The sequence below is a fragment of the Astatotilapia calliptera genome, chromosome 12, assembly GCF_900246225.1.
Source record: "Astatotilapia calliptera chromosome 12, fAstCal1.2, whole genome shotgun sequence".
NCBI classification, from domain to species: domain Eukaryota; kingdom Metazoa; phylum Chordata; class Actinopteri; order Cichliformes; family Cichlidae; genus Astatotilapia; species Astatotilapia calliptera.
In genome coordinates, this window is record NC_039313.1 from 1,763,584 (window position 1) to 1,787,672 (window position 24,089).

Genomic DNA, 24,089 nt, shown 5'->3' on the forward strand with positions numbered 1-24,089 from the left:
TTACACTCAACAAAAATATAAACGCAACACCTTTGTTACTGCTCCCATTTCCCATGGGATGGACGTAGAGACCTAAAATTCATTCCAGATACACAATATAACCATCCCTCCCAAACAGTGGTCACAAATCAGTCCAAATGTGTGGTAGTGGGCACATCTGCCATATTGAGATAATCCATCCCACCTCACAGGTGTGCCACATCAGGATGCTGATCTGACATCATGAGTAGTGCACAGGTGTACCTCAGACTGCCCACAACAAAAGGCCACCCTGGAATGTGCAGTTTTTTGCGCTATTGGGGGTCTGGGGACCCAGAACCGGTCAGTATCTGGTGTGACCACCATTTGCCTCATGCAGTGCAACACATCGTCGCATGGAGTCTATCAGATTGTCAATTGTGGCCTGTGGAATGTTGGTCCACTCCACTTCAATGGCTGTGCGAGGTTGTTGGATATTCGTGGGAACTGGTACACGCTGTCGTATACGCCGGTCAAGCACATCCCGAACATGCTCAATGGGTGACATGTCCGGTGAGTATGCTGGCCATGCAAGAACTGGGACATTCTCAGCTGCCATCTGCCCTGAACAATGTGAACCATGATTCATCCGTGAAGCGCACACCTCTCCAACGTGCCAGACGCCATCGAATGTGAGCATTTGCCCACACAAGTCTGTTACGGCGACGAGCTGGAGTCAGGTCAAGACCCCGATGAGGACGACGGGCATGCAGTTGAGCGTCCCTGAGACGGTTTCTGACAGTTTGTGCAGAAATTGTTTGGTTGTGCAAACCAATTGTTCCAGCAGCTGTCTGGGTGGCTGGTCTCAGACGATCTTGGAGGTGAACCTGCTGGATGTGGAGGTCCTGGGCTGGTGTGGTTACACGAGGTCTGCGGTTGTGAGGCCGGTTGGATGTGCTGCCATATTCTCTGAAACGCCTGTGGAGACGGCTTATGGTTGAGAAATGAACATTCAATGCACGGGCGACAGATCTGGTTGACATTCCTGCTGTCAGCATGCCAGTTGCACGCTCCCTCATTGCTTGTGGCATCTGTGGCATTTTGCTGTGAGACAAAACTGCACATTCCAGGGTGGCCTTTTGTTGTGGGCAGTCTGAGGTACACCTGTGCACTACTCATGATGTCAGATCAGCATCCTGATGTGGCACACCTGTGAGGTGGGATGGATTATCTCAATATAGCAGATGTGCCCACTACCACACATTTGGACTGATTTGTGACCACTGTTTGGGAGGGATGGTTATATTGTGTATCTGGAATGAATTTTAGGTCTCTACGTCCATCCCATGGGGAATGGGAGCAGTAACAAAGGTGTTGCGTTTATATTTTTGTTCAGTGTAGTTGTTAGACTTTTTTTTTTCATGTCAGTTTACTTTCTGTTTCCAGAGCAGGTTTGCTGATTTCAGTGTAGTTTTTAAACGTTTCACTGTTAGCTTTAGTCTTTTTAATTATGATTGTATACGTCAGAGGCAAGATTAAGGACATCAGTGCAAGTAATGCAATGAAAATCATCTCTTTCAAAGCCACTGACTCACACACATCTCAATAAACACCTCCATCAAAGCCTAATCACTAACAGATATCATAACCTCCTTTTTTGTTTTTATTTTTTATTTTTGTTGCTTTCCAAGTTCAAAAAAATGTTTGTTTACTTTTTTTTCAAGACTCAAGTTTTTATTTTTATTGCAGTGAAAAAAAGTGTCCTTCACATCTAGCTTTGGTTAACTATGAGAAACTTGGTGTCTACATTTTTCCCGTCTGAGATCAGGTTGAAAAAACCTTAAAGAAAAACAAGTCTGTTCTCTGTTTAAAAGAACCTTTAAAGCCAGGAAGTATCCTGGGTACACAGATGAGTATGAGTACCAGTGCAGAAAAGGAAATGATAAAAGAAGATAAACAGGACCCACAGAATTCCAATATCCACTCGCCACTGGTTTCCTTGAAAACTTGGAAGAGTGTAATCAATCTTTCCCCCCATTTTAATTCAGTTTTAAGTTAATGTAAATTCTTTTGTGGGTTCTAAAATAATGAATTGTTCCAAAAGTGTTTGTTGAAACATTGTAATAAAGTACTACTGAGCACATCTTATTCCACACTATTGTTTCATGCTTGTTTTTGACAAACCTTGATCTGTTACCTGGAGGACTCTGATAGAAATCCTGTTGTGTGTGTGTGTGTGTGTGTGTGTGTGTGTGTGTGTGTGTGTGTGTGTGTGTGTGTGTGTGTGTGTGTGTGTGTCATATAAAACCCCTGATGATCAAAGCGGCTGAAACAATAGGAAACTAACACTGCACGGGGATTATCAAAAACAAGGCACAAAACCTGAATACTACTGTGCATCTAATCACACTCAATTCAGTTCACAACAGACTGTGTGTCAGGTGCAGCAATATTAGAGAGAAAACCCAAAGTGATGCGATCCTGTCTGAGCAGCACTTGATGGCGAGTGGAAGGCAAAGCTTTTTTATAAAAGAACCAAAAGTACAGACCAAAGTTACTGACATGTAGGAGTGGCAGTGGATTTATCACATCTGTTTCTACATCGTGATATTTTCAATTTAAGGTTAGTGGGACTTATAAAACATTATAAACATTAGAAAACAGGGTGCTGGCACTCAAAAAAAAAAACCACATATGAGGAGAATAACTTCCACTGGAAAAAAAAAGACAACAACAGCTCTGAGAAAGACAACAAACTTTAAGCTGTTTTTAATCCGTTTTGATTGGTGAAATGTGAAAATGCTCTTTATACATTTATACTTTTGTTGTCCCTCTTCCAACTGTTAAGGACACATTTTTTCTTTCAAACTGCAGTGGCTTTGCGCTATTATCACATAAACAGAGACTTTAAATGGTTGGTTGTAATAACATTGTTTTTGAGTCAGGTTAAATACGCCAAGTGACATACGTTTTAACGAGCTGCCAACAAAAACACGTCGGGTAATATTAAATGTTATTAATTAATTATTAAATAAAGCGTAGGTTAATTATTCGCATGAAGAAACGTTTCTCTGGTACGGTGGCTGGGAGCCTTTCAGCTAGCAAACCGCTTTTTCACACACAGAGACTTTGTAGAGAGACCATCAGAGGGCGCTGTAACCCCCAAATTATTCCTCGCCCTACCGTCTCCGCAGGATGGCAGCAGACCTTTAACTGGTGGGCAGGTCACTTTGCTCCTCCAAACAACAAAAGCGCTAGTGTTTAATTACAACAACGCGTAGTACACTCAGAGAAACGTAGCCAAGGTTAGAAAAGTGCAAACATATCTTTCTTAAATTGCAGATGCAAAGCCGGAGACACATTTGGATCAGTGAACTCACCACACACTAGGACAGTTTATTGTGAGCGCACAGTGTCCTCAACACGTTTTGTTTTTCAATTTTCGTGTAGCTAGCTAGCTAGCAGCAGAAGCTGATTAAAGCCCCGTTTTTAGTGTGAAATAGACCCGAGAGTCCCTACCCGAAGTCTGCTCTGCACAGGCCCGTCCACCCAGCCGCCTCCTCGGTCATGCTGGTTGTCACGGTTGCTACAGAAACGCTAAACTACTGTGAACCGATTACATTAAGCTCGCACTGCAGTGACTCGTGGCCACTATGAATGTTGGCGTTTTTAATAATTACCAAGCTGTATGATGCTGCATTAGTGCACCTTACAGCCGAGGGCACAGTGACTTTATTGGGCGAGCCTGGACCTTCGAGGCCCGCCCGAAACCCGACGCTGACTCAGCGAATGTGAAACATCTGTCTCTGGTTACTAACCGAACAGCTGTCCGGTAACTATGATTAGCATTATCATGCTAGTTTTCGTCTTGTCGTGGTAAACGCTGGCCTTCAATTTTACCAGACACCAGAAAAGGGCGGTTACGAAACTTCATGTCCCACAATTCCTTCAGACCAATAAGGCACGCTTGTTACGTAATATCTGTTGTGTGTTTGTGCTGCTTTCGTGTTATGTCGGAAAAACCACAATGCAAAATATTAAATAAACAAATCAGCAACAATGCTGAACAATCTAACGCTGAATAGTAATGAAAATAAAACGATTTATCTGTTTTCAATTAGCCTTAAAATAGATTTAATAATAAAGAGATCTCACCTCATACTGTGCTTTGGTATGTGTGAGAAAACAGTGATGTCTAATGTTTTCATTATGAAATAAACACACATAAGTAATTCATTTTGATTTGTTCAAAGGTCTAACAAAAACTGAGTTTATTTGAATTATTTAATGAGCATAGTGAAGATGATTTATTTCAGTTATTTAATTATTTGCTTAGGAAAGCAACTTTTGGGGCGTATTCTATCAAATCTGTGTCAGGCTTATGTTCTGGATGTTTTTCAAATTAGTAAAATGACCAGGAAGTATCTAAGTAACTTGACAAAAGCTGGTCAAATTCTCTAAGTGCCTGGAAAAGTTGATTTAGTGCTTCCTTTCTTGTGTTATTTTAGCAAGGATACACAGGACAACCCTTTACAAGAGAAGGAGATAATGCACTTGTGGCCTTTTCAGTCATATGTGCTGGGTTTCCTGTCACATAAGAAACAGGATTGTAATCTTGAACAGCCAGTTCATTTCACTTTTGTAACTGCTAGCCAATATGTCAGTGTTTTCACAGTTTGAATTTTCATTTTTTTGTAACTCTTTCCAATAAATATTTCTGAAATACTCAGAATGTTTTTGAGACCCTAAATACAAATCGATTACAGAACTGGTTAAAAAAAGATTGAAGAAGCACATAATGTGTTAGTAACTGTGCTTGGGCAACCGGACAGATGGACCTGGAGTAACACATCAATGTTTAAGTTGAGTCAAGCCTAACTACAGACAATCCAGCAACAGTCAGTTATCAATCACTTGGTTTCTCTGAGAATTATACTTCAAGGAGTTTAATCAGACATTCCTCCTCCTATCAGACGCACATTTTGGAAGCTGGTAGGTGAAAAATTCATTTTCTTGTAGTGAAGGTTGTCAGTCATCCAGGTCATCGTAGTCAAAGGAGCTTGCAAAGAAAAGAAGTCCAGACGCTTTTCTTTGCAACCACCTTTGACCATTTTCTTGTAGGTTTTACTTTCTGATAACTATGACATGACCTACTCTGCTCAGTTCCAACTCCACTCCTGAACTTTACTAGGATAGCTTAGCTATTTATCTTATACTGGGCCTTAGTACAGCATCCTCTCTTAATCAAGCTGTTTATTTCCTTTCCTCCTTCCTAATGATTGGCTGGCCCTAAAAATAAAACTTGTGGTAAGTGGGCTTCTGTTTACAGTTGGAGCTGTTTGCCTGAGATGCCCATATTAGGGAGACCTGCTATCATCATAAAGTGTCTAAATTAGAAATAAAACTGCCTGAAACTGAGTGTTTAGAGCAGTGTGAAGTCTGAGTTTTTGCTTCTCAGATCTGCACTGACTTCATCACTTGAGCATCTGAAACTACACCACTAATGTAAAGAAATAATAAATCATAGATATGAAAAAATATTGTGTCGTTATTATGTGAAAGGATTTCAGTCATAAATATAAGATGATGTGACGTTTTGCATAGAAGCCTTTGTCCAAGACTCCCATCACCACTAATTGATTTAAGAAGCTGCCGTCCACCACCCTCCTCGACATCCTCAAACGCACCATCGGTGGGGGGTGTGGATCCAGCTATTCCTTGCTGACTGGAAGCAGGAGGGTCAAAGCATGGGTCCGCGGTTCGAGTACTGAGTCAGTCAAGCTAAACACGGCGACCAAAGCAGCGCCAGCTTCACTTTAGACCGAAGCGCCAGTGCTGTCATCCTGCCCCTTCACCCCCACGCGCGTGGTTCTTTCTCCGCGGCGCGAAGGGGCGACGTCGGACTCGAGCTGACTCGGGTTCAGTCCATGCAGGAGGATGGAGATACAGAAGAGGGCGACTGGGTTCGACTACCCGGAGAGAAACGACGCCAAGCCAGTAAACGGTAGGCAAACCTGGCGTGGAACAGCCTCCTTCGCGTCCGCACACGAGCACACGTAGCCCGGCTGCTGCTGTCCCGGGCACCGCTGCTCACCTCAAAACATGAGCGCGTGGCTGTGGCTGTGTGATCAGCGCCTCATCACTGCTGCTGCACGAGCCTTTCACGTGCACCGCAGCCTTTCTGAAGCGGCGCTGATGAAAACGCGCAAGTTTAAAAAAGGAGCAGCGGGACAGCCGCGTGATTTTATTTTTATTAGACTCGGAGACGTTGGTAACGAAGTTAGCAGTGTAGCACGGATGAGTTTGTTTCACTGGTGGATATGACTTAATCGTGTGTGTGTGTGTGTGTGTGTGAGACACACAGAGAGAGATGGCGCTGGGCTCGCTGGGAACTGAGGTCGGAATGTTTTTATTTGGAGGTGGTCAGTCAGGCTCGGGAAGATCGTAAAAGGTGAACTTTTGAACTTGGAGAATGCCCCGAAGCCTTTAGTCCTTTAAGTCCTCAAAATCCGGCACTTCACAGGATGGCAAGAAGGCCATAACAGAGGATGCAGAGGTCCACCCCCCTACTGCACCGGTCCCGCTGACTTTTGTTTACAGTGGCACGGTGCTGCTGGAAAGGCTTCTTATTCAGTGTGCCTGATACTCGTTTCTAATATTCTGTGATGCTGACCAGCTCCAGGCTCACACTAAGCCCACAATGCCTTGCAGCAGACTGTCCCAGGCGCCAGTCCCATATCGTGCCCCCGTGCGGGTGGCTGAAGATTTATTGACATTTCCAAGATTAAAATTCCTTTAACCCTGCCAGCCCTGAGGACCTCAACGTGACTTATGGATATCGGGGTGGACTTTGTGTTCTGATCCACTTAATAAGTCTCATTATGAAGATTTAAGACTGTTTAAGAAGCACGTTAGATTGAAATGTCCCCCTAAGAATTTCCCTTAGATTTCTTAATTTAATAGTAAAATTAATGCATAATTTTTTTAGGCTTAGTTTCATTTTAATACTGAAATTATTTCGTGAATGTACCCACAATTATTTATTAATTTTGATTAAACATGAATAATTTAATATTTTTTAAAGTATGTTTTGTGGTGGTGACTGCTGCGTGAGTCGTTTCAGGCGTTGTCTTTGTTTCACTGAAACACATCCTCTGTGGGTTCCAGCAATAATCAACAGAATAATCAATAATGACGACAACAGCCTGAGCAGTTCTACAGATTAAATCATTTTAATTTTTCAATCGTAGCATAAAAACACGAGTAAAGAAATACACCCCAAAAAATAAAAAGTATTTCGTAAAACGTTTTGAAATCATTTTAGGCTCGTTGATAATTCTCTAAATAATGTTTTCCCTGCATATTGTTAGAATATGTCTCGTCAAAATGTTTATTTCTTCATCATGTCTTAATTCATTAATACCTGGTCTTAAAATTCAGGATATGGCAGGAATTTCTAAACGCCACACATGACTGAAGGAAACTAATAAACACTTCAAATGCACAGATAACCGATTATTCCACGTTTCTGTGGTGGTCAAACACAAAAGTTGATGATTAAAAATGAACGTTCAGGCTTCAGCTGTCGTTCACACTGTAACACCAAACTGTGAAACAAACAATACTTAATATTACCCATGAGTCAGTATCTTTAAAAAGACTGATAGCAGCTGATTCAATGGTCAGTGTTATCTTTGCAAACAAAACGGCTTATTTATCATTTCTAATTGTTTGCAGAGTAGAAAACAGTAGGTAAACAGAAATGACAAACAGGAGGAAATACATGAAAACAAAGTAACAGGCTGAGTATTTGTAACAGGATTTTACTTTGAATGGTTTTGGCCTGATGTCACTCAGCATCAGCTCGTATGTCCACACATCCCTACTTTCTCGTTTCATTTGAGATTTGATCTTGAAAGTGACCACTTTGATACTTTTTCATCAAAAGATGTTTAGCAGAGTGAATATTGTTGTTTACTTTAATGTGAGTTTATTTAGTAAAGTAATAGAAACCACTTTGAGATTTTAATCGAGTACTTCCAGCTCTTCACTGCAGTTTGTTGCTTTTCTGTGTCACATGGAACAGTAAGCAGCGCATGTGCCCCCCCCCCCCCCCCCCCCCCCCCACACACACACACACACACACACACACACACGGGAAGATAGGTTTGATGAACTGGTTGAAACAAAGTGCTTTGTCAGCCCCTGCTCTGCTGGTACATTTGTTGTTGTGTGTGTTTTTCCCTTGGGGCAGAGTGAAGGGGGTAGCTGGCAGTGGGTGGGACAGGGACAGGATACAAACACCACCCCCGCCATCCCACCCCCGATTCTTGAATGAGCCAGGAGTACAGTAGAGGCATGTGGGGGTGGAGTGGAGTGTGGGGGTGACAGGAATGTAGATGTGATCCATCATGTTGTGTTTTTTTCTTAAGAACACTTCCTCTGCTGCCACAATATCAGTGTTAGCATCAGCAGCCACACACACACACACACACACACACACACACACACACACACACGTTTTCATTCAAGTTAATCAAGAGAAGAAACAAAAATCATTGCAGCGCCTTCAGCATCATAGTGATTCTTGTCTTTCAGTCAAGCCTTTTTTGAACACACTCCCCACCAGGTGGTGTCGCGCTTGTTTTGTTGTTTAAAGAAAGGAAAAAAAGATAAATGTATCAGAGAGTGATAATACAAAACCAATATCATGTATGTTTCCGTTTCTAATGAAAAGCTCATTTTCCTCTGTGGTCTCTGTGGATGACAGACTTCACTGTGCTGTAAACTGAAGCTCAGCTTTCATGAAGCAGGACAATAATTTTCTCTGTTCGACTCGTGAAAAGCCTCGAGTGCACTTTTACTCTGTGGCTGTGAGTATTTTAACATTAGATGGTGAGCGTCCATATGGACGTCTGTTTTGTGACGTGTGGACTCGCCCATATTGACTTAACATCACAGCGCACCGTCTGCACTCCAGGCGGTGGTTTATAAAGTGTAGCAAGAATGACTGCTTGGCTGTGGGTGTCTGCAGTGGAGTGTAACCAAAGCATCAAGTCTCTCACAGGTTCAACTCTGTAAGTCTTAACAAACGAAGATGTATTATCAGAAGATCCTGTAAGTGCTGCAATAAATGCACATCGCTGCAGCGAAAAACAAACAAATAAAGCAGGTGGCTTTATAATGTGACCCTGGTATAGATCAGCTTCATCACACAGGCCTGTGGTCAGTGAGTAGACAGATTTCTAAAATGATGGAGTAATACAAAAACCTACAAAAATGTCCTGTTGCAATTACATTACAAGTACATGTTTGGTTTTTAAAGTATATATTTGTTATTAAACATTCAGAATTTGTATTTATATTTATATATTTTTATTTTCTTTATATATCTGCAGCTGTGATCACTGTGATAGTGCCCTCAGTCGTGTCCAACGTAGAAATATCTCTAGATTTTCAGGTTTTCCTGTCTCGCTGCTGCGTCTCTCCTGATAATATGATAAGACTTTAGTAACAACATCAGGATCTGTTTGCTCTTTCACGATTATCCCACATACTGAGAGGACATCTGGCCTGATTGGTTTAACCTTCTATTTAGATGTCAGAGGTCATTACAGCTAATCTCAATTTGATTCTTGACCCAAGACAGCGTGCGTGGAGTACAATCTGATTACATCTTCTGCAAAATGTTTAGTATAACTCAGATACTTTTTTCACCCTTACAGGGAAACATTCACCTCCCTGATTTCATGTTAAGATGAGAGAAACTATTAAAGAGAAGTTAGTCGAGTATGAGCGGTGAAAACTGAGTCCTCATCAGTTCCAGAGGTCTAAATGCTGCAGTTCCTTCATGCTGATGGTGCTGTTTCCAGGCAACACATATTGCGGGTCAGCTGGTGATGGATGGGATGAAAGACAAATAATGGGGAGATTAATTAACACCATTTCAAAGGAACTAAAAGAACATGTTGGATGGATTAATTCAATTTTTAATAATGTTCTGGTTTGTTGTTCCAAAATGTTCCCCTGCAACAAGTGAAATATTTTAGTTTGGTGCTCAATTATTTCCATTTGCTTTCAGGCCCTTAAAAACATCTTGTCTCATAAAATCTTGATAAATATTTTTCCAGTTCCCTGTGATGGTCTAAGCCTTTTCCACTTCACTATGCTATTTTCAGTTCACAAACACTTCCAGGGTTTTCTTCGCCCTGAGCTCTGAATCTTCTCCTAAAGTTCTGCTTGTTGTTTTCTTCTTGTGTGTGCTGTGATGGACATGTTGGGGGAGGTGGCGGATGAGAGCTATGGGAACGGCAACCAGGGATGTTGCTCTTGAAGCATTAATGGCCCTGGTCTCTGCTGACCTCACCGTAACCCAGGAAAGTATTTACAACCTTCACTTGATCCATGAGGTATGGGGCTGGGACTGCTCTCTCACAGAAGTTTGCTGCCTTGATCCTGGCATAGGCTGAGCATCTAACAGCTGCTAATGAGCTGTGGGGGAGGATGACGAGGGAGGACATAGCATGCTGCTGTGAACCATATTTTGAGAGGGAATGTATTACAGTAAGTACAATTGGTCTGAGGCTGTTGGCAGTGCTTTTGCCAAGCTTCTGTTGTTTTTGACACGAAGCCTGGGCCAAAGGCTGTAAATGGCTTCAATTTGAGTTTGAATTTGGGTGGAAGATGAGTTTATAGGCAGCTGTAAAACACTGACCTTGGTATGCAGAGTAGGGATCCTGTAAAGCTGCAGTACTGAAGGATGCAGTTGTCTGGGAAGTTATAAAAGAGCAGCTGAGGAACTGCAATATTTCCATTTTAAAGGGGAAAAATAGGGGCTTCTGTTGCCACTCACTGCAGCTAGGTGTCACTTACTGGGATATCTGAATCAAAGATTTGCCTAAAGCAGCCGGTGACACCCTGGAAGTCTTTAGGGAAATATGGGTATTTCCTAACTGGTTGGCAGGTGTTTGCTGGAGGTTGCAAGCTGTCACTGGGTGAAACTAGTTGCAAACAGTGTGCTGCAAAAACCTTGTGTTCTCATTTCCAGCAGGTTGCTGTTTTCATCCGTAGTTCATATAATAGATCACAACTTGTCTACAAATGCTTGCTAATAAATCAGGGAGCATTAGTGAAAGTTTTTTTTTTTTTTAGTGTACAGATTTCTAGAGAGGTCCTCACAAACTGTGGGATAAAGTTTCTGTCCCAACTAAGTAGCAGAGGCATTACAGAATTAATAAGAGGCTTTGGTAAGGTCAGCTATGAGCTAGAGCTGGGCGATATATCGAGTTTTTAAAAAATATCGATATATTTTTATACGAGATATAAGATCTGACCATATCCTTTATATCGATATAGTCTATGTTACGTTATAACTATACTTGTGGAGCCGCAAGTTTGCCTCTCTTTCGTCCACTTTCGTCTTTACGCAACGTTACTCGGCCTCGCCTCTCCTTCACTGAACACAACTCCCCCTCCTCCCCCATCGCTTCACCTGCAGGAAGCGACAAGATGGACACGGCAAATCTCCTTTAACGAGTTACTGCGCATCGCCCCGTGCGTGGGGCGGGACGGCGTCAATGTGTTAGCTAGCTAACCACGCTAACGAGCTAACCACGCTAACGCCATGCAGCCCAGAGGCGCTGCACGGACTGAAATCCTTTCATTTTCTCAAAAGTTGACAGCGCGCCTTATGTATGAATTCTGGTTGTACTTGATGGCCGCGAACCGATTTTATGTGGAACACGGCGCTCAGCAATCTGTCACAAATGTTTGAGTACGACTTTGGTAAGCTACGGAGCTGCAGCGCTTGATGTCGGAGCATTACGGCTGAGCCTCGCGGAGTGATACGTACTGTGCTTCAACGTAATATTACCCTACTGTGTATAAGGACCATAAATGGCACCTGTTAAGAGACGTGGTTGCGAAGCGGATTACAAACTCCAGGCTGTCAGTCACGCAGTAAAACTTGGGAACAGAGCAGCTGTGAAATCTGTCTTTGTTATTGTGCTCAGCGTCTTTTAGTTTACATTTTGACTGTACCATTGTGAGCTCTTTGTTTAGCACAAAAACAACATTGTTTTCTTTTATTTATGGAGCATTATTATTTAATAAATGCTCATAATTTATTTTTGAGTAAATTTTATGTACATCTGCTCTATGTTAATAAAAGTGCCTGTGTGACATCTGGGACACAGCTTTGACTAAGAACTCTCTTGTTGTTCTTACTTTATGGCTTTAAAAAAATATATCGAGATATATATCTTATATCGCCATCCAGCTAAAAAATATCGAGATATGAATTTTGGGTCATATCGCCCAGCCCTACTATGAGCTATATTTACCTGACAGCAAGAAAAAGAAACATAAGGTTTTCCACATTATCCTGTTACAGGAATTTTAGGTTCCAACACAAAGGTCCATGCAGCAGGTTAGGCAGCACTGTCTTTGTCAGGAGAGGAAGAGGGAGAACGGTTTTCCCCACAAACAAAGCAGAGCTGAGTTTAGTGTCTCTAACAAGTCTTCAGGCATCCCACCAGAAAAATCTAAGAACCCTTCTTTACAGTTGTTTCAGGAGGAGTCTGGTTTCACAACACAGGTGCAGCACAAAATACACCTGAGGGAAAATGTTCCAGCCTCCAGAAAGTTCTACAGAATTCCAGCTGCAGCTTGGGTAATTGAAAGATCAACAAATGGTGAAGCCTAGTTATGCTAGTCCTAAAAAAAGATGGATCAGTGTTCAACTTTTAGCCGTTTTCCACTAGTACCCACTGGGCTTAGCTCCGCTGACTCGACTTGACTTTTAGGTTTTTCCATTAGGTGGAAGTACCTGATACCAGGTATGTTTTTAATACCTACTCTGCCAGAATCCCAAGCCATCTGATTGGCCAGTTAGTGGTGTCACTCTTGAGTCCTGCACAAAAATTAAAACCAGCATTTTTGAAACCCAGCAAGAAGTGAAATGGCTCTCCAAAACCAACACTGTGGTCCAGCGACGGTGTGCAGTCCTGTACCAACAGTTTAGAAGCAGGTATCTCATCGCCTTGATGTCCACCATTGTTGTGTGGTTTGTGTTGCATTGACATTTTGGGACGTTCAGCTGAATCTGATTAGCCGAGTGGGTACTAGTGAAAAAAATTGGAATTAGTCTTCAAGTTTGATCCCTTACCTGATACCTCGCATTGACGAACTCTTGGAAAGGGTGATGAGAAGCTGTGGCCCCAGCACCAGAGACAAGGAAGGTGACAGCCTTCAAACTCCTTTTTGGACTGTTTCAGTTCAAGTTGCAGCAACCTTTCAGCATCTCATGGACCAGGTGTTGATGGATCTGTGTGTTCTCCACCTCAGATTTGCTGGCTTCACGAGCAGTCCTAATGAATGTAATCAGACACAGAGCCAGGTGGAGTACCTTGAATATGAGGTTGGACATGGACAAGTCAAGACTTTAAGTGGAGAAAGTGGAAGTCATTCATGCATACCCAGTGCCCACAACAAAGAGGAAGGTGCTGGCTTTTGTAGAACTAGTGGGGTGGAACACTAAGTTTATTCCCTACTTTGCAGAAAGGGCAGCACCTCCCTGGGATCGAACCACCAAGTTTTTGATTAGTACCTGACCTGAGACTCCTAAACTGCAGCCACCCCGTTCTCTTCTTTTTTTTTCTGAACAGCTCAGTAGTCCCCCCCCATGCTGGGAGTACTGGTCATAGGTGACTGGCAGTGGAACCATAGTCGGGTGAAGCTGAGCACAGGACACTGATTGTTTCACAGTCAACAGACAAGATACACACAGAGCTCTGTGCACATCGTCAGGAAAATGCTAAACGGTGACTCTTCTCATTACTTCAGCACACATGCAGTAAATGCTGCCTGTTTGGACACTTCAAGCTGGTGGTTATGAACGGACTCAAGAATGCGTACACTGTAGTAATGGAAATATTCTGAATGCAGTAACTTCCTGCTTTGCTTGTGTGAAACATTAAAGCAGTATTCAAATCAAATCAAATCACTTTTATTGTCACGTCACATGTGCAGGTACATTGGTACAGCACATGTGAGTGAAATTCTTGTGTGCGAGCTTCACAAGCAACAGAGTTGTGCACATGCAGAACGTACATGTATTCACATGCAGAACGTACATAAAATATGTAAGTTATTTCTTGTTAGATATTATTTTCACTCCTGAAATAGATGAATGTACTGCATTTTTTTCTAACTTAAAAGTGAACTAATGAAGAAAAACTTCAGACTCTTTGGCAGGACATTAACTCCGCTGCTACAGAAGTTTTATTTATTCAGCACAAAGTAAGAAAAGGCTGAAAAAGGCCAGTTTCCCAGCTAAAACTTTTTTTTTGTCATTTTAACATTAATTACGAGGACATATTATAGCCTGCACCAAATCCTGATTAATCTTGTTCCTGTTTGGTGTAAGGCCTTTCTTGAGAATACTGTAAAATGTTCTTAATGAAGAAGCAAAGTTTTAGCTTTTTCATTCCTGTTTTAAGCTCATTTATATTGCTGTTCAGCCTGTTTTTGTACCTGTAAATCAGCTAATGCCGATGGATTGGAATGGGACACATGAGCAAACTTAACAGTTGCAGGTTTTGGTTTTGTTCAGGGGTGGGCGTCGGCGTTGCAGCAGTGGTGGTGTTGAAATGTTCTGTCAGTTAACTGACAGACGACCACCGCAGCCAACTAACATGATGTTTATAGGTTTAGTTTCGTGCTGGTGTAACCGGACAATATCGCCTCATTTTTAGTGTAAAAATGTGAAAGTGCGACACATGTGGAGCATCCGTACAGTGCACACTGAACCTTGTGGCTCCATAAGCAGACTCAACTGTTTCTGCTGTTTTGTGAGATGATTATTATCAGATGGCTGCTGCAGGGCTTAGTTCGCACAGTGCTTGTACACTCACCGGCTGTATGAGGCAGTAAAACTCTAACCCCTGGTATGATGAAAGGGAAGTTGCTCCTTTGAGCATGTCAGCCCGCAGTGATGGTGCTCCCCCCCCCGCCCTCTGACCACAGCCTGACCCCCAGCGTGACTGCCGTCGGGATTACCACAGATAAACACAACGGTCACCAGCTTCACGTGGATGAATGCTCTATGAAACATTTATCCCACTGTTTCATGTCTAAAGTGGGTAATCAATTCAGTCTAATTATATATTGATGAATAATAATAAAAATAATATCAAATGATAACATGTATTGAAATAAGTGGAAAAATACACACTGTTCAAAATAAGCAAGCCTGTTTCTGCACGTCTGTTCTCACCTCGACTTGAATGCTGCATTCGTTGCCTCCTGTGCAGACGACCTGTCGAACAGAACCAGTCTGCTTTTTCTTCTCAGACCTTTGACATCAGATGTTCTTTTATCAGCCAGTTCTCTTAGAGATGCTTTTGTGGGGAAGATCTGACTATATCCTCTGTTTCTGAAACACTCGGACCAGCCCGTGTGGCACCAGTAACCATGCCACCTTTACTGTCACCTTTCTCCCCAATTCTGAAGTTCTTTTTGAATTTCAGCAACCCCGTGTCTGTCTTTGTTCTTTAAACTGGGGTCCTCTACCAGAGGCCTGGGAGCTTGAGCGTCCTGCACAGCATCTTTGCTGTTCCTGGACAGAGATCTCGGTTGTCCTCTCTGGGATCTGCTGGACCCACTCTCCGAGTTTGGGAGTCACTATCCCAAGAGCTCCTATCCCCCCTTCAGCTTACACATCTTCTCTAGCTCCTCTCTCAGCACTTTGTGTTTCTCCAACTTCTCATGTTCCCTCTTCCTGAAATTGCCATCACTTGGTAAAAGTACGTCTATTACTACAACCTTCCTCCTCTGCTTGTCTACTAATACTGTGTGGGGTTGATTAGTCATCACCGCTTTGTCCATCTGTACCTGGAGGTACTACAGGACCTTAGCTGGTCACTCTCAACCATCCAAGTGGGCACTTTGACCTCAGGACATCAAGACCATACTCAGCACAGATGTTCCTCTATGCTATGCCAGCCACTCAGCTACAGCGTTATATGTCTGCCCTACCTACCAGCTTCTTGCACCCTGCTGTGATGAGCTGCAATTTCTCAGGGCCATCTTTGGTCTTGCATGGTGTGGTAGACCCCAGCCTCTATCAGTCTTGTGCTTAGAGGTTTTTCCTGTGCAGCCATGATTAGTGCCTCCAGCGTGGCTGGTGCATGCCGTGCAAAGGCCTGTGCTTCTGTGGCGACTGGCGCTCTTCTTTTTCGAGTTTCAGTGGCCCGAGTTATTCACCAAACTGTTGTGGTCATCTTCCCGATGTGCTTCTGGATCTTTGTTGTTTCATTCTGGATCGTGCTTCTGACACTCACTGGTCCTTCCTGGGTTTAGCATAGAGGCTGTTGAGCTCGGAGTGAGACCCTTCATACCTGATAAAGAGCTTTCTTATGTGTTTTAAGGCAATAAGATTACAGATATACAGCAACTATGTATATTAAAAAATCTATGTCAGTACGAAAGAGCTTACATAATATCACACCTACACAAAATGCTATTATGGTCTGCTCTACACATGAAAAGTCAAACATTTGTGGAAACTCCTAAAATATCTGGATCTTAACAGATCTATAGCCTGTGCAGCGCTCTTCTAGCTTTCAAAGCAGAGACCGTGTTACATTAAAATGCTGCTGGTATCTTCAAACTATGCAGTCAGGCACGGAGGAGAATCTGCTCTCCATCATTTCAGCCAAAGCATGTGCTGAGAAGTTGAGGGGCACTGGGACAGCAGCATCACACGGTCACGGAGAAGCAGCAGAGAGGACAGAGTAGATGCTCCTGTGTGCTGTGTTACACAACAAGGTCAAGGGTCATGTGTAGAGGTCAAAGGGATGACCGCCAAGCAGCCTGTGAAGGCAGCCCTTGAGTTCCTTCACAATCTGTCAAATCTAATGGAGCACTGAGCGCTCGGGCTGTCAGACTGAAAGTCAGATTACTGATTGTTTTTTGAAAGGCTGTGTTTGATTAAGAGTTGTACCTGTGGGGAGAAGTACGAGGGACTCTTGGATCAGGTTTTTATTTAATAAACTTGGAAAAAGCTGTTGAAAGCATCCTATTTATAACTCTGTCTGCCTTCACTCTTTATTTACCCGGAGTTAATAGAGGCCGCCTGGTCTTCTTTGGTAGGTTTAGTTCATTTATTTTATATTTACTGTGGAATGCAACAACGGTTTAAAGTGAAAAACACGATTCTTCAAGATTATAATGAAGTGAAAACTGATATTCAGCATCAACAAAATATCAGTAACAATCTGTGTGAAATATGAACTCTAATAACTGTGTGCAAAGTTTGTGAGCCTTGTGCTGTCAGTTTTCCATATATTGTCACTTTTATACAGAAACTGTCTGCTCCGCTCATATGGCCACAGCGTTTTAATTTTGAACTTCTTTAGGTGGCTGTAGCTGCCTTAGACTGTCCTTCGCTGCTGTTTGTGGGGGAAGTGATTGGTTGAAGCTGGGTGTCGGTGGGCAACCTGATGTCAATGAAGCCCCAAGTAGATGAGCACACGGGTCTTCCTGGAACTCCTGGCGAGCCCGCTGTTTCTGCTGGTGTTTGCCACATGATTCTTGGTGAATTATGAAGCTGTTGGTAACAGAAATGTCCAGGAAATAATGGTAAACTGTAATGTGCCGCCTCCTGGTTTTCCTGTGGACTGAGTGGCTCCTCAGCATCAGGCCTGATGTGTCCACTCCTCCCATGTAGTGGTTTGCTCAAGACAAACTTTATCCTTCATCCATGTCACTTTCCTTCTGTCTTTCACTTTTTCTGTCAATTGACAGTAAAAATGGTTCTTCACACCTGCCGCTCGCTGCTCTGTGTGTAGGGCTGCCACCATTAGTCGACTAGTCACGATTACGTCGACTATCAAAATCGTCAACGACTAAGTCGACGACTTTGAAGCTTTGTAAGATCCCAAAAGACGCAGGAATAAGTAGCAGGATTTAAGAGTGTAATAACGGACTGAAACAGAAGATGGCAGCACTGCATGTACAAGGATGCCAGCTGCCGTTAAACCCCGAAGAAGAAGCAGCAGTGTCCGGTATCGTAGCTGTGTCCAAATTCAGGAACCGCATCCTCCTGTGCCCACATTTGTAGGCCGATTACGTTACAGCTACACGACAAAGCCTGTCCAAATTCGAAGACTCCGACAAATGTGCCCTTCATTCCCCAGATTTGAAAGATGGGTCGGGTGTATACTTCGTGGTCCAAAGCTATCCCAGAATTCATAGCGCAGCCCAGCGCAGTTTCCAACAATGGCGGCAGCTAGTTAGTTTTAATATTACTCTTATTATTCTTTCTGGGTCACAAAATAAACGTTTAACATATTTTCAGGCGAGAATGTAGCTGTGTAAACCTCAAATATCGGCTCAGTTTCAGGACACCACATATTTTCAAAAGCGCTCCGACGTTTTCGGAGACGTCTGTTACCCACTAGCTCGATAGCGAGCCGGGGGCTAGGTCACTAGAGCCGTGAGAACACCGGACTCCCGGCAGATAGTTTTCAAACCCACCGCCGTCTTTCGCTACTCAGGTTAAACATGATATATGAGTCACTTAGATAACTTAAAATGTTATTGTTTGGCTTTTTTTAGTATTTTATTTGTTCCTGAGTAAATCAGTTTGGCTGAGATTAAAGTTATAGTTTTTACACAGCTGAATAAACGTCAAACAGACAGCTGATTATCAGAAGTGTGAGATGCTCAGAATATACTCCGGTGTCCTGTTATATTTTAGATAGCAAGGAGTTTATTAAACTTCACCGAAACAATCTGCAAATTTCATTAAAATTTAATAAACTATCATCTTGTCTTTATTTTTAGTTAGCACCTTAAACACTTAAAGCTGTAAGCTAATGATAGTTATATGAGAGCAGATGCTGCTGGTGCAATAAGCTGTAGTTTTACGTCCAATGGATGATGATCTGATTAGTCGACTAATCGCAAAAATAATCGGTGACTAGTCGACTATCAGAATAATCGTTTGTGGCAGCCCTACCTGTGTGTCATTCATTCTTACCTGTGAGTGGACTATGGTGGCAGATGCATTGCTATGATGTTCTGTAAAGCTTGTCATTTGTGTGAACTGCACATGGTAAAATGTAGGCAGGGCTTATTTTTCTGTCTGTGTTCAGACAGCAGTAGCTTGTGAATGCTTTGTACTACCGTAATATGCCGAATATCCCTGTAAAGCTTCTCTTCTTTCTGAAACTTCTTTTCTCTAGCACAAACGGTGACTGAGTTATGGTCATTTAAAGAGTGCTTGTAAAATGGGCCCTCCAGTGGGCCCATGGTAACAATGAACTTTTCCCAAGGACCAGCAACGTCAGCAAGATCTCTGCTTGGGTACAAGCAGGTCATGTGCTCACAGCAAATTATTTTGACTTCTATTTTACAAATCTGTAGCTCTATACGTTCCCCCCCCCCAACCGTTATACAACATATAACATGGCTTCATTTTTGTTCTACAGTTTTGTGCAAAAAAGTAAAAACACTAAAAAAAAAAGGCTTCACCGTTTCCGTGTCTTTTGCCTAATCTCAAGTTTTGGTTTTTTTTGGGGTTTTTTTTGGTTTTTTTACTACAAAAAAAATGGAGATTTCTGAAGGAACTTTTATATTAACAACAACATCATTGGACTACAGTCTCTATTTCTACGTTTGTTTGCTGCTGTTGCTCTTAACCAGATTGACATCACAAGAAGATCAGTCTTCAACAGAGCTCGACAGACCACGTGACTTTCAGCAAAATCAAAACACTGCATCAAGCGCTAGTATTTCCAGCACCGGTAATCATTAATTCTGCGGTTTTAATCCCTACTTTCATTTTATTTGCCCCAAAAACAGTGATGTACAAAACGACAGAGAACACGGCAGGTCCGCACAAAGACAGACGTGACGAGGAGGCAAAAAAAAAAAGAGGAAAAAAATCAAAGGAGTGAAAGGGTCAGATCCACACGAGCACAGAGTGGGGTAAGGACATTAGTGTGCTGCCCAACTTTCATCACGCACATATTTATTATTATATGGTTCTAAGTTTTAGGGCATATGTTTAGTAACTTCAGATCCTGCAACAAGCCCAGGTCCAGTTTACTTTGGTGATTTGGACGATTCCATCTCACAGCTGCTGTTACAGGCCAACGCATCTACAGTGAGTGCAGAATTATTAGGCAAATGAGTATTTTGTCCACATCATCCTTTTCATGCATGTTGTCTTACTCCAAGCTGTATAGGCTCGAAAGCCTACTACCAATTAAGCATATTAGGTGATGTGCATCTCTGTAATGAGAAGGGGTGTGGTCTAATGACATCAACACCCTATATCAGGTGTGCATAATTATTAGGCAACGTCCTTTCCTTTGGCAAAATGGGTCAAAAGAAGGACTTGACAGGCTCAGAAAAGTCAAAAATAGTGAGATATCTTGCAGAGGGATGCAGCAGTCTCAAAATTGCAAAGCTTCTGAAGCGTGATCATCGAACAATCAAGCGTTTCATTCAAAATAGTCAACAGGGTCGCAAGAAGCGTGCGGAAAAACCAAGGCGCAAAATAACTGCCCATGAACTGAGAAAAGTCAAGCGTGCAGCTGCCAAGATGCCACTTGCCACCAGTTCGGCCATATTTCAGAGCTGCAACATCACTGGAGTGCCCAAAAGCACAAGGTGTGCAATACTCAGAGACATGGCCAAGGTAAGAAAGGCTGAAAGACGACCACCACTGAACAAGACACACAAGCTGAAACGTCAAGACTGGGCCAAGAAATATCTCAAGACTGGTTTTTCTAAGGTTTTATGGACTGATGAAATGAGAGTGAGTCTTGATGGGCCAGATGGATGGGCCCGTGGCTGGATTGGTAAAGGGCAGAGAGCTCCAGTCCCACTCAGACGCCAGCAAGGTGGAGGTGGAGTACTGGTTTGGGCTGGTATCATCAAAGATGAGCTTGTGGGGCCTTTTCGGGTTGAGGATGGAGTCAAGCTCAACTCCCAGTCCTACTGCCAGTTTCTGGAAGACACCTTCTTCAAGCAGTGGTACAGGAAGAAGTCTGCATCCTTCAAGAAAAACATGATTTTCATGCAGGACAATGCTCCATCACACGCGTCCAAGTACTCCACAGCGTGGCTGCAAGAAAGGGTATAAAAGAAGAAAAACTAATGACATGGCCACCTTGTTCACCTGATCTGAACCCCATTGAGAACCTGTGGTCCATCATCAAATGTGAGATTTACAAGGAGGGAAAACAGTACACCTCTCTGAACAGTGTCTGGGAGGCTGTGGTTGCTGCTGCACGCAATGTTGATGGTGAACAGATCAAAACACTGACAGAATCCATGGATGGCAGGCTTTTGAGTGTCCTTGCAAAGAAAGGTGGCTATATTGGTCGCTGATTTGTTTTTGTTTTGTTTTTGAATGTCAGAAATGTATATTTGTGAATGTGGAGATGTTATATTGGTTTCACTGGTAAAAATAACTAATTGAAATGGGTATATATTTGTTTTTTGTTAAGTTGCCTAATAATTATGCACAGTAATAGTCACCTGCACACACAGATATCCCCCTAAAATAGCTCAAACTAAAAACAAACTAAAAACTACTTCCACAAACATTCAGCTTTGATATTAATGAGTTTTTTTGGGTTCATTGAGAACATGGTTGTTGTCCAATAATAAAATTATTCCTCAAAAATACAACTTGCCTAATAATTCTGCACTCCCTGTATTTGTCGTTTCAGGTTGTAGTGTTACACAACATTTTCAGATCTAATAGAAATAAAATGAGTGTTTCGTAATTCATTCAATTTGTCTTTATTTAGAACTGACATTATTGTTTCATTCTATTATAGAATCTTACAGGAAAGAGGCAACATTGTAAAAATCCATCGTGCTTTATTAGCTGCTTCAGTGAAAAACAAATCAACAATGCAAAAAAAAAAAAAAACATTGCAAAACAGCATACTGGAAAACAGTTATTCATCACTTGATTGCTTCAATACAACCCTTCGGCACATATATGCAGACATTTCGTGACTGTTTTGATCTCGCTCTCTCTCTCTTAACCGATCAAACTGGCTGTGGTAGCAGCTTTCAACTCGGTATGACCCAGGTTGACAGAGGGGCCCAGTCTGGATCGCATTCCTGCATTTTGTAGGCTGGTTTTCCTACAAAACACAACAAACATTAGCCTGCAAAGCCACAGTGAACAAAGCAGCAAAGCGCAACGAATTCAATTCAAATCAATATAAGACTTATTTGTAACCTACATCAATAATTATGTTATGATAAATTACGTAATAACTACAACAGCAGACTGACCTTTGTGGAAATGCTTGGAGCAGACTAACATGTGAGCTGGAGGGTTCTGGGACGTTATATTTGGTCTTCGAATGGCAGCAATTCAGGCCATCCGTCACCTCTTTGTTACTTCGGAAACACGGCTCGAACAATTTCTCTTCCACGACGGAATCTGATAACAACTGGTCTCTTTACCCGTCAGCTTCCCGTAGCTGTCATGCGACCGGCTATTGCAGTTAATAATACAACAGCTTCTTGCCAATTTTTCTGTTTCTTTTTATTGCTGTGTGACTGTTTTCTTGTGAAAGCCTGCGAGCACTAGTACCGCTTGCCACTTGTTCCCAGAATCCTTTGCGGTTTTGACGTCACATTTTCGAGCTCTATCCGGTTGTTCAGTCTGACGTCACTAGCCGTGTCTGGGTCTAAACTCCGCTGCAGGTCCATATATCAAACGATCACTATGGCATTACTGAGAGTTGAAAAACTGTCTAAAGTCTTTCATCTTTAATAAAATGATCAGCGTTCTGCTCTACCAGGTGTAACATTTGAGTTTAACATCCAGGCATCCATGAAAACGGAATTTATGACATTTAACGGAGTTAGAAGTTAGCAGGGAGTTAGCTCGCTAGCTTCTATCTAAATACAATATAGCATGTCCTGACTGCGGGGTTTTGGAAACAAATTAAAACGTACAGCTCTGCTATCACTTCCAACATAAATGAAGACAGAAAACTAAACAGCAGTGACGTTTGTAGGGTTACTGAAGTTGGGCTAGCTGGTATATAATGATGTGCTACGTGACCGCTAGCGACACAGCTACGTTAGCATAATATAAACAAGCTAACTTTTTTTCCACTCGATAAAAGTTAACGTGAGTGTTCTCGGTGGTCAGGAACAAATGTAATCACATGGCAGGATGCTGTAAAAGGACCAAACTTCAGCCAGGAGAACAACTGAGATAATCCATCCACAATACGAGGTTAGTCATTCATATACTGCTGCATGGGCTGGGCTGTAGTTACATCCTAAGGTTTTAAAAACTGAGCTTAAATAAATGATTAGTGGTAATAAAAGCCGAGGGAGGTCAACAGTGATCACTGACTGTTTTAGGAGCTTTTTGAGATTAAATAGAAGAAAATACAAAACATTAAACATGTTAACAACACAAAAGCCATATTAAACGCAGACTACTTTAGGCCCGGAAGTAGGATTCATCACATCATCACTGAACAACCGGATTGTTGTATTTATGTAGATGACTGGGGAGATGCTGGGAAGCAATCATTTTGCACAAGCTTAAGTGTTCATTAAGGTGTTTGTCACATAGATACAAAATAAGCTCCGAGATTAAGCAGGTGTTAAACACAGGGTGCTTAGTTTATGTAAAACATGCAGTTTGTTGCTGTTTTGGTTTACGTGCTGAAAATGGTTTTATTTGTGTATATTCATGTGTTAGACTTGTACATAGTTAAACATGTATGGATCAAATAATGTTGAATTCTGGATTTGTAAGCAATGAAATTTGAAATAAGGGGGTAGGAACAGGACAAGCTCCTGTTCGAGCAGATGCATTCTGTACACATAGACATGAAAACGTGATGATTTTGAACGTTTGTTTTTTCTCTTGTTGTTTCAGTTATATTTTCATGCATGGGATTTAAACTGGGGGAGAGAACCAATATTTCTTATTTCAGGGGGCAGAGAGCTCCACAGCCTGGGAGCAGAGCAGCTGAAAGCTCTGCTTCCCATGGTGCCAAAGTAAGTATCCACAGCTGGCCTGTGCAACAACCGATGCAGAGCCCATTAAAGATACTTGAAGCACTATT

General features: G+C 42.3%; 1 protein-coding gene across 1 annotated transcript in view; it reads left to right on the top strand.

Annotated features, from left to right (window-relative positions):
• The first annotated feature begins 5,591 nt into the window (after positions 1 to 5,591).
• Positions 5,592 to 24,089, top strand: part of nr6a1a (nuclear receptor subfamily 6, group A, member 1a) — a 125,848-nt gene continuing 107,350 nt past the window's right edge. Inside the window, exon 1 of the mRNA XM_026186086.1 lies at positions 5,592 to 5,962. Coding sequence (XP_026041871.1) covers positions 5,896 to 5,962 — 67 coding nt within the window. The 5' untranslated portion in view covers positions 5,592 to 5,895. The remainder of the gene's footprint in view (positions 5,963 to 24,089) is intronic.